This window comes from Pagrus pagrus (assembly GCF_965226575.1).
Source record: "Pagrus pagrus genome assembly, chromosome: 4".
Classification (NCBI taxonomy): domain Eukaryota; kingdom Metazoa; phylum Chordata; class Actinopteri; order Spariformes; family Sparidae; genus Pagrus; species Pagrus pagrus.
Window position 1 is genome coordinate 24,256,432 of NC_140188.1, and position 13,000 is coordinate 24,269,431.

Genomic DNA, 13,000 nt, shown 5'->3' on the forward strand with positions numbered 1-13,000 from the left:
TCCATTTCAGCTTTCGAACAACATAAACCCTGTTGTTACTGTCGGTACACTCACCCAGTTGTACCACATGTTCAACACATTCGCTCACTGTGTATTTTTCTGCCGTGTCAGGCTTTTGTGTTGCTTTTTTATGTCTGTGTCCTTGTCTGTCCGCAGAGCTTTATCGTTGCTGCCACGTGAGAATCTCATAATTCACATGGCTACCTGGAAATGAAAGTTTATGTTTTATGCTGGGGATATTTCACGGCCTTTTCAACCTTTTCAAACATGAACTCATTAGAGAAATCAGGAAATCAATGCAGAAATGCCCGTCTGTGAAGCTGTTTAATGAGCTGGATGAAAGGTAACAAACCAGAGCCTCATTACACTTCCAGCGGTGCACAAAGGTGTTTCTGGTCTCACTGTAACGAGTGTAACAGAAAACATTGTGGCTATATCTATTAAAAACTTTAAAAGGGTGTGAATCTTTCTGACACTAATGTGGAAGACTGGTTGAACATTTGGGGAGAACAACACTTGCTGCATGTGAGATGAGATGAGTGATACCACTGTCATGTCTGTCTGGTAATTATGAAGCCCAAAGACGGTTGGCTGAGCATTAACACTGGAAAGACTGGAAAACAGCTGGTCTGGCTCGTCCAAATGGGAACAAACTCACCAGCGGGCACCTCTTAAGCTCACTAAATAATATATTATATCTTGATTGTTTAACTGCTGGCCGTTCCCTGACTGCGACCTCATATTTCACAGGACATGAGAGTGGTATCAATTTTCTGATCCAATTCTCGACACATTTGTGAATAAACATTTTTACCAGAATGTTGAACGCTTCCTTTAATGAAAAAACAATCAGACCAGGGTTGAGCGAGTAATCGGCTGTAATAAGCATCCGGTACAGATAATGTACTTTTTACAGGTGTACAAGTTTATTCATTCAAGTTTATTAAAAAATGTTGTTCTGTAAATTGTTCTCTTACTCTTCTGATTATAAACATTGATATGAAGCTCAATTCTTAGGAGTTTTCTGATGGGTAATAAACAGGCGAAACTCAACTCAACCCATATCAATTTCAGGCCTAAATTCATCTTTCGCCTAGTCCCTGATGTGTGTGGTGCATAACTTAAGTATGTCCGCCATCTTGGACAGCTAAGTACAGCAACACGACTTGGACAAAAAGCGAACAGGTGTTAAATTAGTTTCGGTTTTTGCGGTGCGTGTTAACCTGTTGTAGCATTGCGTTTTGTTTTCCATGTTCATATTGCTGTTATTGGAGACAAGTAAAAAAAAAGGCAAAAAATATACTTTCAAGTGGTCAAGGAAATAATGTAGTGTATCATTAAATAATTATATATTTTTAGAGCTCATACAGTACATATGCATGAAACAAACAGGACAAAACAAGGGATGAAAAGAAAGTATTGTACAAAAAATCAATACATAGGCAATGAAATCAAATGTGTAAAAGAATATACCAAAATATAAAACATATATTAAAATATATTAGAATATACCAAATACCTTATTTAAGTATTTGAGAGGTCTTAAAATCTGTCTTGTACTGTATGTTGGTATCTTAGAACATAAGCAAATGTACTTATACATTTGTGGTTCTGTATGTGGTTTGTCCAAGTCGTGTTGCCGTACCAGATGGCAGACGTACTGGCACCATAGATTTATAAAAGAACTAGATACCGGATGCAAAGATGGTGTCCATTCAAATCAATGGGAATTGCTCGCCTTGCCAAAAAACTACACCAAAAAAGTTTTCAGGCTTCTGCGTTGACTTGCTGATTATGCGGCTCATTGAATATGCGCAGTAGAGTTTCCCCCGCTGGCTGCACCCAGGAGTTCCCACTTAGCCCATTGACAGAGTTTTAAATCGCTTGAGGGAAGTTTTACAAATATAAAACCTCCATGGCTCAAAAATGCATAATAGAAAGAGACATAATGCAAATTGTTTGCAGTTCTTAGTGTCCTGTCAAAAGTTTTACAGACGTCCCCTTTCCAATGGCGGTGAATGGGGAAAATGCTACTGTATATTGGCCACAGGGGAATTTTTTGCTGCAATGCTGCGAGTGGCCACCGGGCCAGATTGGAAGCAAGGTGAAGTGACAAACACCACCAACTTCCAGTTTGAAGCCCCGTCTGTCCTGAGTACAGATATTGATAGAGACAATTTCGTGGGTTGAACAGATAAACCAGCCCAATTACACAATGAAGAATTGATAGAACAAAAGGACTGAACAATGGCTAAATGACACATTGACGTACTATGCAGAAACATTTAATAATGCTAATTAATACAGCTATACAGTCAATCAGCCATCCGTTCACCCACTCAGCCACTACAGGGGGGAAGAAAAACAAGCTGCCCAAGATGGAAACAGAACACTTAAGATACAAATATTGTGAGAAGACGACTACTAGCTCTGCTGAACTGTAACTGAATAGAAAAGGAAAGAAAGACGGATAGTTTATTAGCGGTAGAAAAGAGGTAAAAGGGATGATAGGAGGCAAAGAAGGAATGCAACATGTGAGAAGAAATGTGTTGTGTATTTTCATGTGTGTATGTGCACAAAAGACAACGCTCATTTAATCTCCTGTCATTTTGTGAGGTTACATTTCAATTCCAATGTCTCTGGCAACAGCACAGCAGGCAATACGCTGATAAGCCTGCCTGAATTGAGATTTCACACAGAGGGACAGAGTGCGTGTGTGTGTGTGTGTGTGTGTGTGTGTGTGTGTGTCTGTGTGAGTTGGTTGAGTAGGTGTGGGTGTGCATGCATGTGCCTGAAAATGAAATCATATAATCAAACATAGATAGAACAAGGTCAGGGAGATTAATATGAAATTATTAACAAGGTAGAAACAAGGGCAGAGAGATAGAGGGAGGTTTACAGTAGAGGAGGAGGAGGGTGAGGAGGAGGCGGTCCTTGTGCAAACTCCAGCCTATCAGATGGAGGAAGGCGGGGCTCAGCAGTCAGGAAGGAGGTAGCAGAGCAGCAGCAGACACAGAGGGAGAAGAAGCAGGGCATGCTAGAGGAGGAGTGAGAGGTGGGAAGGTAGAGGTAGGTAGACAGAGAGATGCAGCACCACAGTGTGTGTGTCTTCGAGGCTGTCAGCAGCGCAACTCTTCATCCTCTCATCAGGGACCGTGATGTGTTATGGAGCTACGATGCACAGATTCTCTGCAGAAGCAGGGAATGCAGATAGAAGTTCACCTTGAGCTGGAGTCCAACAGTGCCACTCTGGACATCTGGGATTACAAGAAATTCTCATTGATCCAAACAACAGCAGAGATTTAATCGGATCTGACGATCTGCCAAACCAAAAGTGGCTCCAGAATCTATAACTTTTGGATTATAGTCAGATTTATACCAGAACGTCTGACAGAGAATCTGCCCATCCAGGGCCAGAAATCAAACAGGTACTTTGTTTTGGCAGAAACTTGCCAGCTGTCTCAAAACCTGACAGCATTCAGAACCAAAATTGTGACACCCACCGTTCACCGTGGAACCCCGCAAAGCCAAGCAGGTCCTGCAGCCCAGGGACCCAGGGGCCAGCCTGACCTTGGGCCGGCTGTCACCTGAACCCCTGCTGGCACCAGCGGAAACGTCCGGCATGTCTCAGACCGGAGGACGCTTCCACAACAAAAAGGCCGGCATCCGGGCTGCCGTGATCCTGATCGGACTCCTTCACAAGTCTCGCAAAGCCAAGGAGAAGGAGAGAGAGAAGGAGAGAGAGAAAGAGGAGAGCGAAGGGTGGGTGAAGTTTGTCCTGTTGTGTCGTCTGATGAGGCAGGCATGCTGGGTAGATAATGTAAGGCTCAGGGACAGGCAGAGAGGCTGCAGTGCAGTGTTAATTTGGGACTGTGAAGGAAACTTTATTAGCTTGTAATGTCTTTGTTAGTCCAACGGCGCAGGGAACTTTGCACTCTTTATGGTTCAATGAGTTTGCATCTGCAGTTTTACAATAAGTCCTTTCCATTAGTGTGTGCGTGTCTGGGTGACTGTGTGTGTGTATCTCGGTCAGTGGAAATGACAGACAGGAGCGAGGGAGAGGAAGGTATTGAGGTTTGTGGGTGAATAGAGGTGTGTTCTGAGTGCTTTTGAAGAGCAAATGAAAGATGCTGAGAGAACGGGTGAGAGAAGCAAAGCTGGGATGTGGAGAGAGCAGAACATGGAAGAAAGAAAGAGTGAAGTGAATGTGGAGTGTTAGAAGAGAGATGTGGCGAATAAAAGGGAAAAGGTGCAGAGCAAAGGTCATCCCACTCGTCTATTTGTGTCTTTCTATGTCCGCGCAAGCATCGGTGGACACTTGTTGATGCCTGTGATGCTGATGAAACACGCTGTTCGTAGGTTGGTGAACTGGCTGAGAGTTCAATAGGTGAGCTGCAAACTACAGTGGAGAAGAGAACACAGTACCAAGCTTGGCTGCCCACGAGCCTGCTGTAAACAGCAGCTGTCAATACGATATTCAAGCAGTGTTCCAAGTACTTTTATTATGGACTATGAAAGCTACAAAGATAGCAAACATAACTGGTGTTTCTCCTTTTTTACAAATCCCTGAGCGTTATGCATGTGAAGGACCTCCAGGCAGATTGTATCATGACATGAATTCAAGACTGCAGGAGGACTGTTGTTGCCATATACCCTCAGAAATTGCCACTCCAGATGTAAGGGGATTTTCCCTTCATACTTTGTTTTGACCAGATCAACTTACGAGTCATTGACTCAGAGTCAATAAGACCCATGGGAATGCCCCACCTGGTAACCAAAGGTGGCAGGGTCGAGACTGCCATAAACCCCACCCCCACTCCCACTAACCTCCCCACAGGTGGATTTGTTTTGGCCGAGCTAATGTTGACAACCATGCACGTACAGCTGAACTCGAATCTGAGCAGAAAGTTACCTATTTAGTGTTATTGTGGTGAAGGAGATATATACAGTTTAATCTGGGTTAGGTGTGTGTGTGTGTGTGTGTGTGTGTGTGTGTGTGTGTGTGTGTGTGTGTGTGTGAACACCTGATATGCAACACTGAATGCACTTTGCTGCTCTGTTCTAATAGCCTGGACCAAAATAGGCTACATGAAAATAGACTGTAACTCACTTTGCAAATGCTGATAAGTTTATCTGACCTCTGGGTGTTTGTGTGGATGTGTGTGTACAGTATGTGTGTATATATAATTTAGTTTCAGACGGTGTAAAATTAACCCCTGGAGGCGAGGCTGGATTAGCAACTTCGTAAATCGGGTAACTGCCCCAGACCTCCTGGGGCCCCTAATGGCCGCCAGTTCATTGTGTGACAGCTGGTTTGCGGTGATTTGATTAATTGTAATGTAGTTTAGACATACTGTATGCACCACTGAAACAACTGTCGACTGAAATCTCTTACCTTATCCCTAAATCGATATGCATAAGAAACCAAAACTTTATTATTTTAGTTGATAGTACACTTATATCGCGTATTTCCCCAAATAAATGTGTATTTAATAAAATCAAAATAAATTACTGACAAACAGCAAACCTGCAGCCAGCTGGTTTTTCGGCACAATGATGATTTCTCTGCCTCTGGGCTAAATATGTACTTGATGGCAGGAAGATACAAACAATAAGTGAGAGGGGTACAGGGTGCTCACTGGGGCCATGACAGTACATTTTTGCCCTAGGGCCCTCTAGTGGATTAATCCAGCCGTGCCTGGAGGCTATGATCGACTGTGAATGCAACACTGCTGCTTTGTCACGATACACAGTCATGCACCTTTCTCTTGCATGTTTGTCACATGCTTACTAAGTGACGTAGGAATTTGATTCTGCTTGTTATTTCATTATCGTCTCATGTCCTCTCAGAGTACAATTATGTCTGGACAGCAAAAACTACCACTGCTACAGCAACATTCAACTGCCTTCATGTCTTTTTCCGAGTGTGTGAGCATGATTGCACTCTTCTCAGAAACAAACAAATACAAGCAAAAGTGAACTACAGACTAGTTTTTCTTATTAGAGCCGAGCACTTGTTACCATAATAATAACAGGGAACACTTTATGCTTTTAGACAGCCTGACGTTGCAGCAGTGATTTTCCCCTTTTTATTCACATCTCTCGCCTTCCCGAACGTGTTGCAAGTACACATGAATACATACAGGCATGCAATCATGCTCTGTGTGTGTGTCTTCCCCTCTGTCTTTATCTCTGTGCTGATAGAGCCATAATGTATATTTGCCCTCCATTAATTTGAACAGCATGAGGTCCGCTGCTTGCGTCTGAATGTTTATATTACCCCTCCATGCATTAATGTCCTCCACAGCTCATTTATCTCCAGCTGCAGACCTGTTTTGTCTGTGTGTGTCTCTGTGTGTGCGCTCGTGTACGAGATGCCTGTCCCATTGTGTGTGTAGCTAAGTATGCATGAGTTGTGTTTAGGCGTATACAACAAGTGCCTTTGCGGTTATGGTTACATTTCCTTGTTGGTTTGTGGTGGTGTGATGCAATTGGTGGGTTAGAGAGAGAGACAGAGAGAGAGAGTGTGTTTAAGAGGAGGAAAGTGAGCGACAGACTCATTATGATGGCAGAGTGTTTTTGAGACCTAATCTATAATCACAGTGTGGGGCTTCCTGTTCACACACTGTGTTGTCCCCCTTTTAAGACTAAAAGCTTTTAATATCACAAGCATACATATTGACAAAACATGCATCTGTTCTTCAAATTGCAATATTTAAATAGCATTTTTTGTTTAACCGCACTGGCCTGGTGGTACAATACCTCCTGTTGATTGTGGGGAGTTGGACAGTAATGGCACAGGAAAAGGCACGAGCCTCACTGTAAATTAGAGGCTTGGGTCTCGGAAACACTGCATTCAGTTGTTCACCGCATGAAACCGATTCCCTGACAAAACAATGGGGAGAAAAATGTCAAGATGTGGAGACGAGCTGCTAACGTTGTCTGTAGATGAAGCCTGTGTGAACACACAGGTCGAGCAGATGCTTCATAACAAAAGCCCAAATCAGTTCTATCTGCTGAAAGGCTTTACAGGACTAAGTTGTTGCGGTTGTATTAACAGCATACAAATGTAGTTTGATTACTGTGGTAGTGTAACTCAATACCCCACAATAAATACATTCATAGGGATAAATTTGTACTTTGGTCTTGTTCTTGTTTCCCTCATGTCTGACCATGAGGGAAGCAGACAATATAAATTATGAAAATCCGAAAAAAGAAAAAGAAAAGAAAAATAAATTTTCCATCTACAATTCAAATCTTTCTAGGACATCTGTGTATTGTGAACCCCCCTTTCACAAGATTAAAAAAAATCTTTTTTCGTGTATGTTAATAGGGAGTCAGTCTGACTCATCACAGTCATTTTAGCGGACCTCTTTTTGTGCTTCTTTATTAGCATCTCATCTGCTTGTCAGGGTCATTTGGGTTTCATTTTATTAGCTGTGGAAAAAATCAAAGCAAACCTTTTAAAGGGAAATGTCAAGTTTCATGGACGCCTAACTTGAGCATTAAAGTAGCGAGGACTCCTTGAATCCTTAAGTTACATCTACATTCAGTGTTTCTAACCCAAATCTAGAAACAAGTCCTCAAAAAGATGTTGAATGTTGAATCCTTCTTGGAATAATTGAAATTAAACTTTTCTGGATCTATGTTGGCTTGCTAACACTCTTGTTTTTCACTGCCATCCCTGTGAGTCCTTGTGTGCAGACACGAGATACAAACAAGGGGAGACGGCCTCATAAAAACAGTGCTCAACTACTGTAGATGTTGAAAACTCTACAGGGTACTTTTAAAGGATTCAGACCTCCAGAGGTATTTTTAGCCCCTGAAGAACGTTGATTTTAACAGCGGTCTCCTGAATGAAAGCCCTGTGGTTATTTAACATGACCGTCCTTCCCAGACACTTGGTGACCAATGTATGTGGTCATTTTTTGATGTGGAGGGGCTCAACATGTTACTTTGCGTGCTTTGAAGGCAATGTAGGTGGAATTTTGTTACCAAGCTAGTTGTTTCCCATGCATGCACATTGACTCCAAACCATAATCTGTTTAAATGGACAACATTTGGATCCCGGTCAGATCACCTTCAGGTCAACAGGCTGACAGGCTCTAAGATGACAGGTGTGGTCAACCATCTCCTGCACCATGGGTGACAAAAACCTCAAAACAATTCACACATAACAACACAATAGAAGCTTTATCAAGAATACATTAGTCCCAATGATGTGCATATCACCACACTCCCTTTAATGTGAACTTTTCCTTTAAAACCAACTAGTTTTAAACAGTTTCTTTTTAAATGAAATCCTTCTTCAGATCCCCACAAGGTCTTCCTCACCATCTAAATTATTTACAAGCGCAACTGTCAAAGTAATGATGAGAAGAGACATATAATGAAATGTGCTGATGAGTCGGTTATTAGTCAGCCTACACGGACGGGATGGAATAAGATCACCGGCCTGTGGAGGAGGACTTTTGTGTCATTGTGTGACAAGTCCCTCATCCTGCTAAATGTAGCAAAAAATAAGGATTTCTGATTGATTTCAGAAAGTCGTCCTCTGCTACAATGACTGCTATTAAGGGAGAGGAAATTGAGCTGGTGGAGACGCGACAAAGAATTGGGTACAGACAAGAAATCTATTGGAGAATCTATAAAAGTGGAAAACAAAAAAATGTTTCTCTTGCGTTGATGACTGTTGTACTGACGGTTTCTAGGAACCTCATCATCTTCATTCACTGTAGTCTGGCATGGAAATGTTTACACATCCAGAATGAACAGGCTTGTTAATGTGACATGAGACAGTTGTTAGGGTGAGTCAGACCCTGCTCAGAGATATTTACAGCGAGCACTTGCATAGATTGTCCTGCACAGACAGTTTGAGCTCTTGCCTTCAGGTCACTGCCGATGAGTGCCAGCTACAGTAGGAAGAGGAAAAGCCTGAATGTTGTACTTGTCATGATGACTTATGGACATGGAAAACTATATAGACCTCCTTTATATTAAAAGTTTCCACAAATGTATCTGCACTTAATGCCACCTCGAATCTGATATGATCTTGGTTCTCTCTCTTTTTAATCATGTATAATGATCTTACAGTTGTGTGTGATTGTCCCAGTTGTCTGATTTGTTTTGTTTTGGTGTTTTAAACACTGTCTACATGTCATATTTCCCCTTGGAGCAGTTAGATTGATTTGATTTGACAGTTATGCGAGTATCTCAACTGTTGCAGTCCCTGAAGAGAAAATCTCATCAAACACTCGTGCGCTTAAATACTGTTATTCAGTTTGAGGGTCTTCAACATGGAGATGTTCACGGGTTTCTGCAGAGCATAACAGCAGAAATGGATAAATGGTTAGACACAAATTGAGTGCTGGCTGCCTTCGAAGAGCTTGGTGCACTTTAGAAAATGTCTATGCTTTTCAAACAGGTATGAAATATAATGGTGAAGCTCTTCTTTGTTAAATTGACCCGCTCTAGGGTTAGACCCTCTCATATACAAACCAGTCAGGTTCACGGAGTGTCTGTAACTGTGTTCAGATGTACAGCCACGTGGTTATTGAAATGTTTGGGACTGAACAACTGAGAGACTAAATTACACGAGCAGCTGGGCGCAGCTAAACCCAATCAGGAATAACCTGCCCGGCTTCCTCTGACACACAGAGGCCGAGGCAGCCGGCCAGGCAGTTGTCCAGAAGAGGGAAATTATACACACTTACACACAATACAAAGCAGCTCTTTCAGTTTTTTTTGTTTTGTTTTGTTTTAATTTTAATTCAGCTGTGTGACCGCACATTGATTAAGTCTCATTTGACAGCAAAAAGGCAAATTAAAAGTGACTAATACAAAAACAGATGAACAACTGGTGGCATTTCGGTTGTAATTGACCATTCGCTTCTGTTACCAGCCCTGTCAGGCCTCCTGTTCTCAAGCATTGGCAGATGAGTAACACTAGAAATGATCAGTCATTCTTGAAAAGAAGTGTCTTTGACCTCAGACAGAAGTAGACAAAAAAGACTTACTACTTGTTTTTCGACAGCTCAAGTGACAAAGAGGCCGATTCTTTTAGCTGTTTCTAGCTAGCTAATAAAGCTAGCACTAGCTCCATGACTTGGTTGAAAAACCTGTCTTACTTTAATTTGACTGTGTGAAGCTAAAGCTGCATGTCGAAAAGTCATTTGATGAGTCGCATTAAAGAAATGGACATAACACCTAATACAATAGATATGACATTGACATTTTTCCTTATCTGATTCTAATATAATCCTATTTGCTGCTTAGCTCGCACATATTTGGACCGGCGAGTCAGTGGTTAGATTTATGCTTTAATGCTACATGAGGAAAGGCTTTGAGAATGTGGACTTCTGTGTACAATGTGCAGGACGGATGCTGCTAATGTTAACCCAAATTCTGATGAACTAGCTCTCATGACTGACTCCCCTTCAGTTGGGAAACTCTACACAGTAGATGTTCTGGTCATGAATGGGGCTTATTTTCTGAACCTGTAACACTACAATGTAGTTAGCAAATCCTTGGCCCTGGAAGTAATACTTTAGCCAGAAATGATAAGCATGATGCGCCTTGTAGCGGGGCTGTGCAGGCAACCATGCACTACATGTAATTAATGGAAAACAGTGATGCGAGTCCACGCCTTGTGCTGAAAAGTTGAAAATATTTCAACTTCTAAAAACAGCTAGAAAAACACGACTGCGGTCAGCCGCTGACACTTTGCTCTGTGGTTTTCTGGTTTTGGAAACCTGAATAAAAATAGCCTTTTTTGAAACTCTCTCAATGTAAAGTGTCAGTCTTTCTGCAGCGCCTCTCACACCAATTAAATGTGGAAAAAAAACAAAGCTTGACAGATGTGTTGTGTCTATAGTTACGGTTGCCTGGCGATGATTTGACAATGTCCCTTTGAGGGAGGGGTTCAGCAGGCAGTCAACTGTGTAACTTTTAAAACTCTCATTGTCACACGTGTTAAAGCTTTTCAATCCAGGGTTTTGTTTCTTCTTTTCCCAGTTTAATAGTGCTTTTGCCATTGCAATCTGCAGAAATGACCCAAAATGATCCTCATTGTAGGTAATCCCAGACAAAAATGCATACTTTTTATTTGTGTGAAGCCAACGGAAGACCCTGAACATTTTCTTTTGAGGGAGAAAACTTCGTCACACAGAGCAGATGTTTTAAAGTGCAGTCTTTCATGTTGCTTTTCTTGACCACCTTACACAATTTTTCCTTGTCTTGTAGTCCCTTCCCTCCTCTCGCTGTCGAACCCTCCTCCTGCTGCTGTTCAACACAACCGCTTTTTATTCACTGACTCACTCGTATTTCCATTCCCCCGGTCTCCTCCTGTTTTTCCTCTCTACCCTCAATTACTCCCTCTTCTAAACTCTCTCTTGTTCCTTTTGTGCATTTCACTTCGTTTGTGATTAGCTGCTACACGCACACACAAACATGCACACACCTGCTGTCTGTCTGCACAATATGTGTGTGTTTGTGTGACAGTCAGCCTTGTCTTGGGATGTAATGGATGAGATGGTATAGTCTCTAACAAGTGTCCAGAGACCCACCCAAGACGGCCCTATTTACCCAGCTCTGCACTGGGGATTGAGAATGCTATTTTTAGTCGGCTGAGATTCATTTATTCTCTCTCTCCGTACTTCGCTCTGCGGCCCTCTCTCTTTCAGCAATCTGTCTGACATCCATTCATTCTGCTCCTCTCCCTCTCTGTCTTCATATCTCTTTCGGACCTTCTGCTCTGCTGTGGTTATCAGCCATCTGAAGTGGTGGAGTTGGTTGAGAAGAGAAGTATTCACTTCAGCATTCATCTGACAGATGCTAAACTCTGTTTTTTTCTTTTCTTTGAGTCGAGTCAGTGGGACTGGGCGATATTGGGCAATGATAAAAAGGGAGTGGGTCCCACAAAATGAATAGGATTAGATAGGATTTATGGCATTTCAAGTGATATGACAGAGAGCGTGATGCCAGGCAACTATGTTTTTCACTGCAATGCAGTATTGTGCCAAGGGACAAAAACCTCTTAGACCTACTGAATCCAAAAAGGAAATGTTCACTCTCACAAATATGTTTCATGCCAATCTCCAGTGTTGATAATGAAATCACACACTCCAGACGAAAACAAGAGTGGCGTGTGCAGACGAGATGTTTCTAAAGTAGATAAGTAACTTAAAAAGAGCGTTAACATGACACCTCTCTATCTTTTGAACCCAAACAGCATAAAATTCCTTTCCAGTGACTCCCAAAAACACAGCGTACCAATGATAGGCTGACCGGACCTACAGGTTTTGGCAAAAAAAAAACTACTTGGTTAGGTTTAGGAAAACACAAGTATGTTTCATATGCAACTTAAGTTACATCATGAACATAACTTAACTACAAACAGCGGCCTTCTGGTTGAGAATCCTGTTTGTTTGACCCATCCCTCCACCTCATCCTCCTCCCTCTGCAGACTTTTTGGCTCATTTTTAATAAGCTGCTTGCACAGTCAACCTATATTGTTGTTTCTCTGTCTCTATTACATTGTGCCATTCAGATTGAGCTGTCTTTTACTGTAGGTGTTTAATGGATCCATGTTTATTCACCTACAAACATATTGCAGTCGCTTAACAGTAAGCTGACAACCAGCGCTGCCGTGCGATCCAACTAAAGTGTGATGAACTGCATAAAGCACAACTGTAGACAAAGAGACGAACATGATTCAGCCCGTGGCCTTTTATCAGTCTCTCCCTGCTGTTGGGAAGTAGGCACATGTAAATGTCTATTAGAGGTCCCTTGGCACCATTTGTGAGGCGAGACAGCAAACAACAATGACATTCAAAGGTAAGACAAAAGCTGCAGCACGTAACCTTTTACTGGCTTGTTGTGTTTGCCTTCAGTGTTTAGACGATAAATCCAGTGTCAGAGATGCAGCGTGTGTGTCAGGAAATGAATGCATGAAGGCACTTACTGCATTATAATTAACCTGGTTTCTTTTGGAGGAACAAAA

The 13,000-nt window shown here is 42.1% G+C and overlaps 1 protein-coding gene across 11 annotated transcripts in view; it reads left to right on the top strand.

Moving 5' to 3' along the window:
- Nucleotides 1-13,000, top strand: part of rap1gap2a (RAP1 GTPase activating protein 2a) — a 93,758-nt gene that overhangs the window by 45,449 nt on the left and 35,309 nt on the right. For 6 of the 11 annotated variants that reach the window (XM_084351329.1, XM_084351332.1, XM_084351333.1 and 3 more), the window contains exon 1: nucleotides 3,024-3,762. The exons of the other annotated variants lie outside the window; for them this stretch is intronic. In XM_084351329.1, coding sequence (XP_084207455.1) covers nucleotides 3,623-3,762 — 140 coding nt within the window. In that variant the 5' untranslated portion in view covers nucleotides 3,024-3,622. Of the gene's footprint in view, nucleotides 1-3,023; nucleotides 3,763-13,000 lie in introns of those variants that run through there. 11 annotated transcript variants of the gene reach the window in all.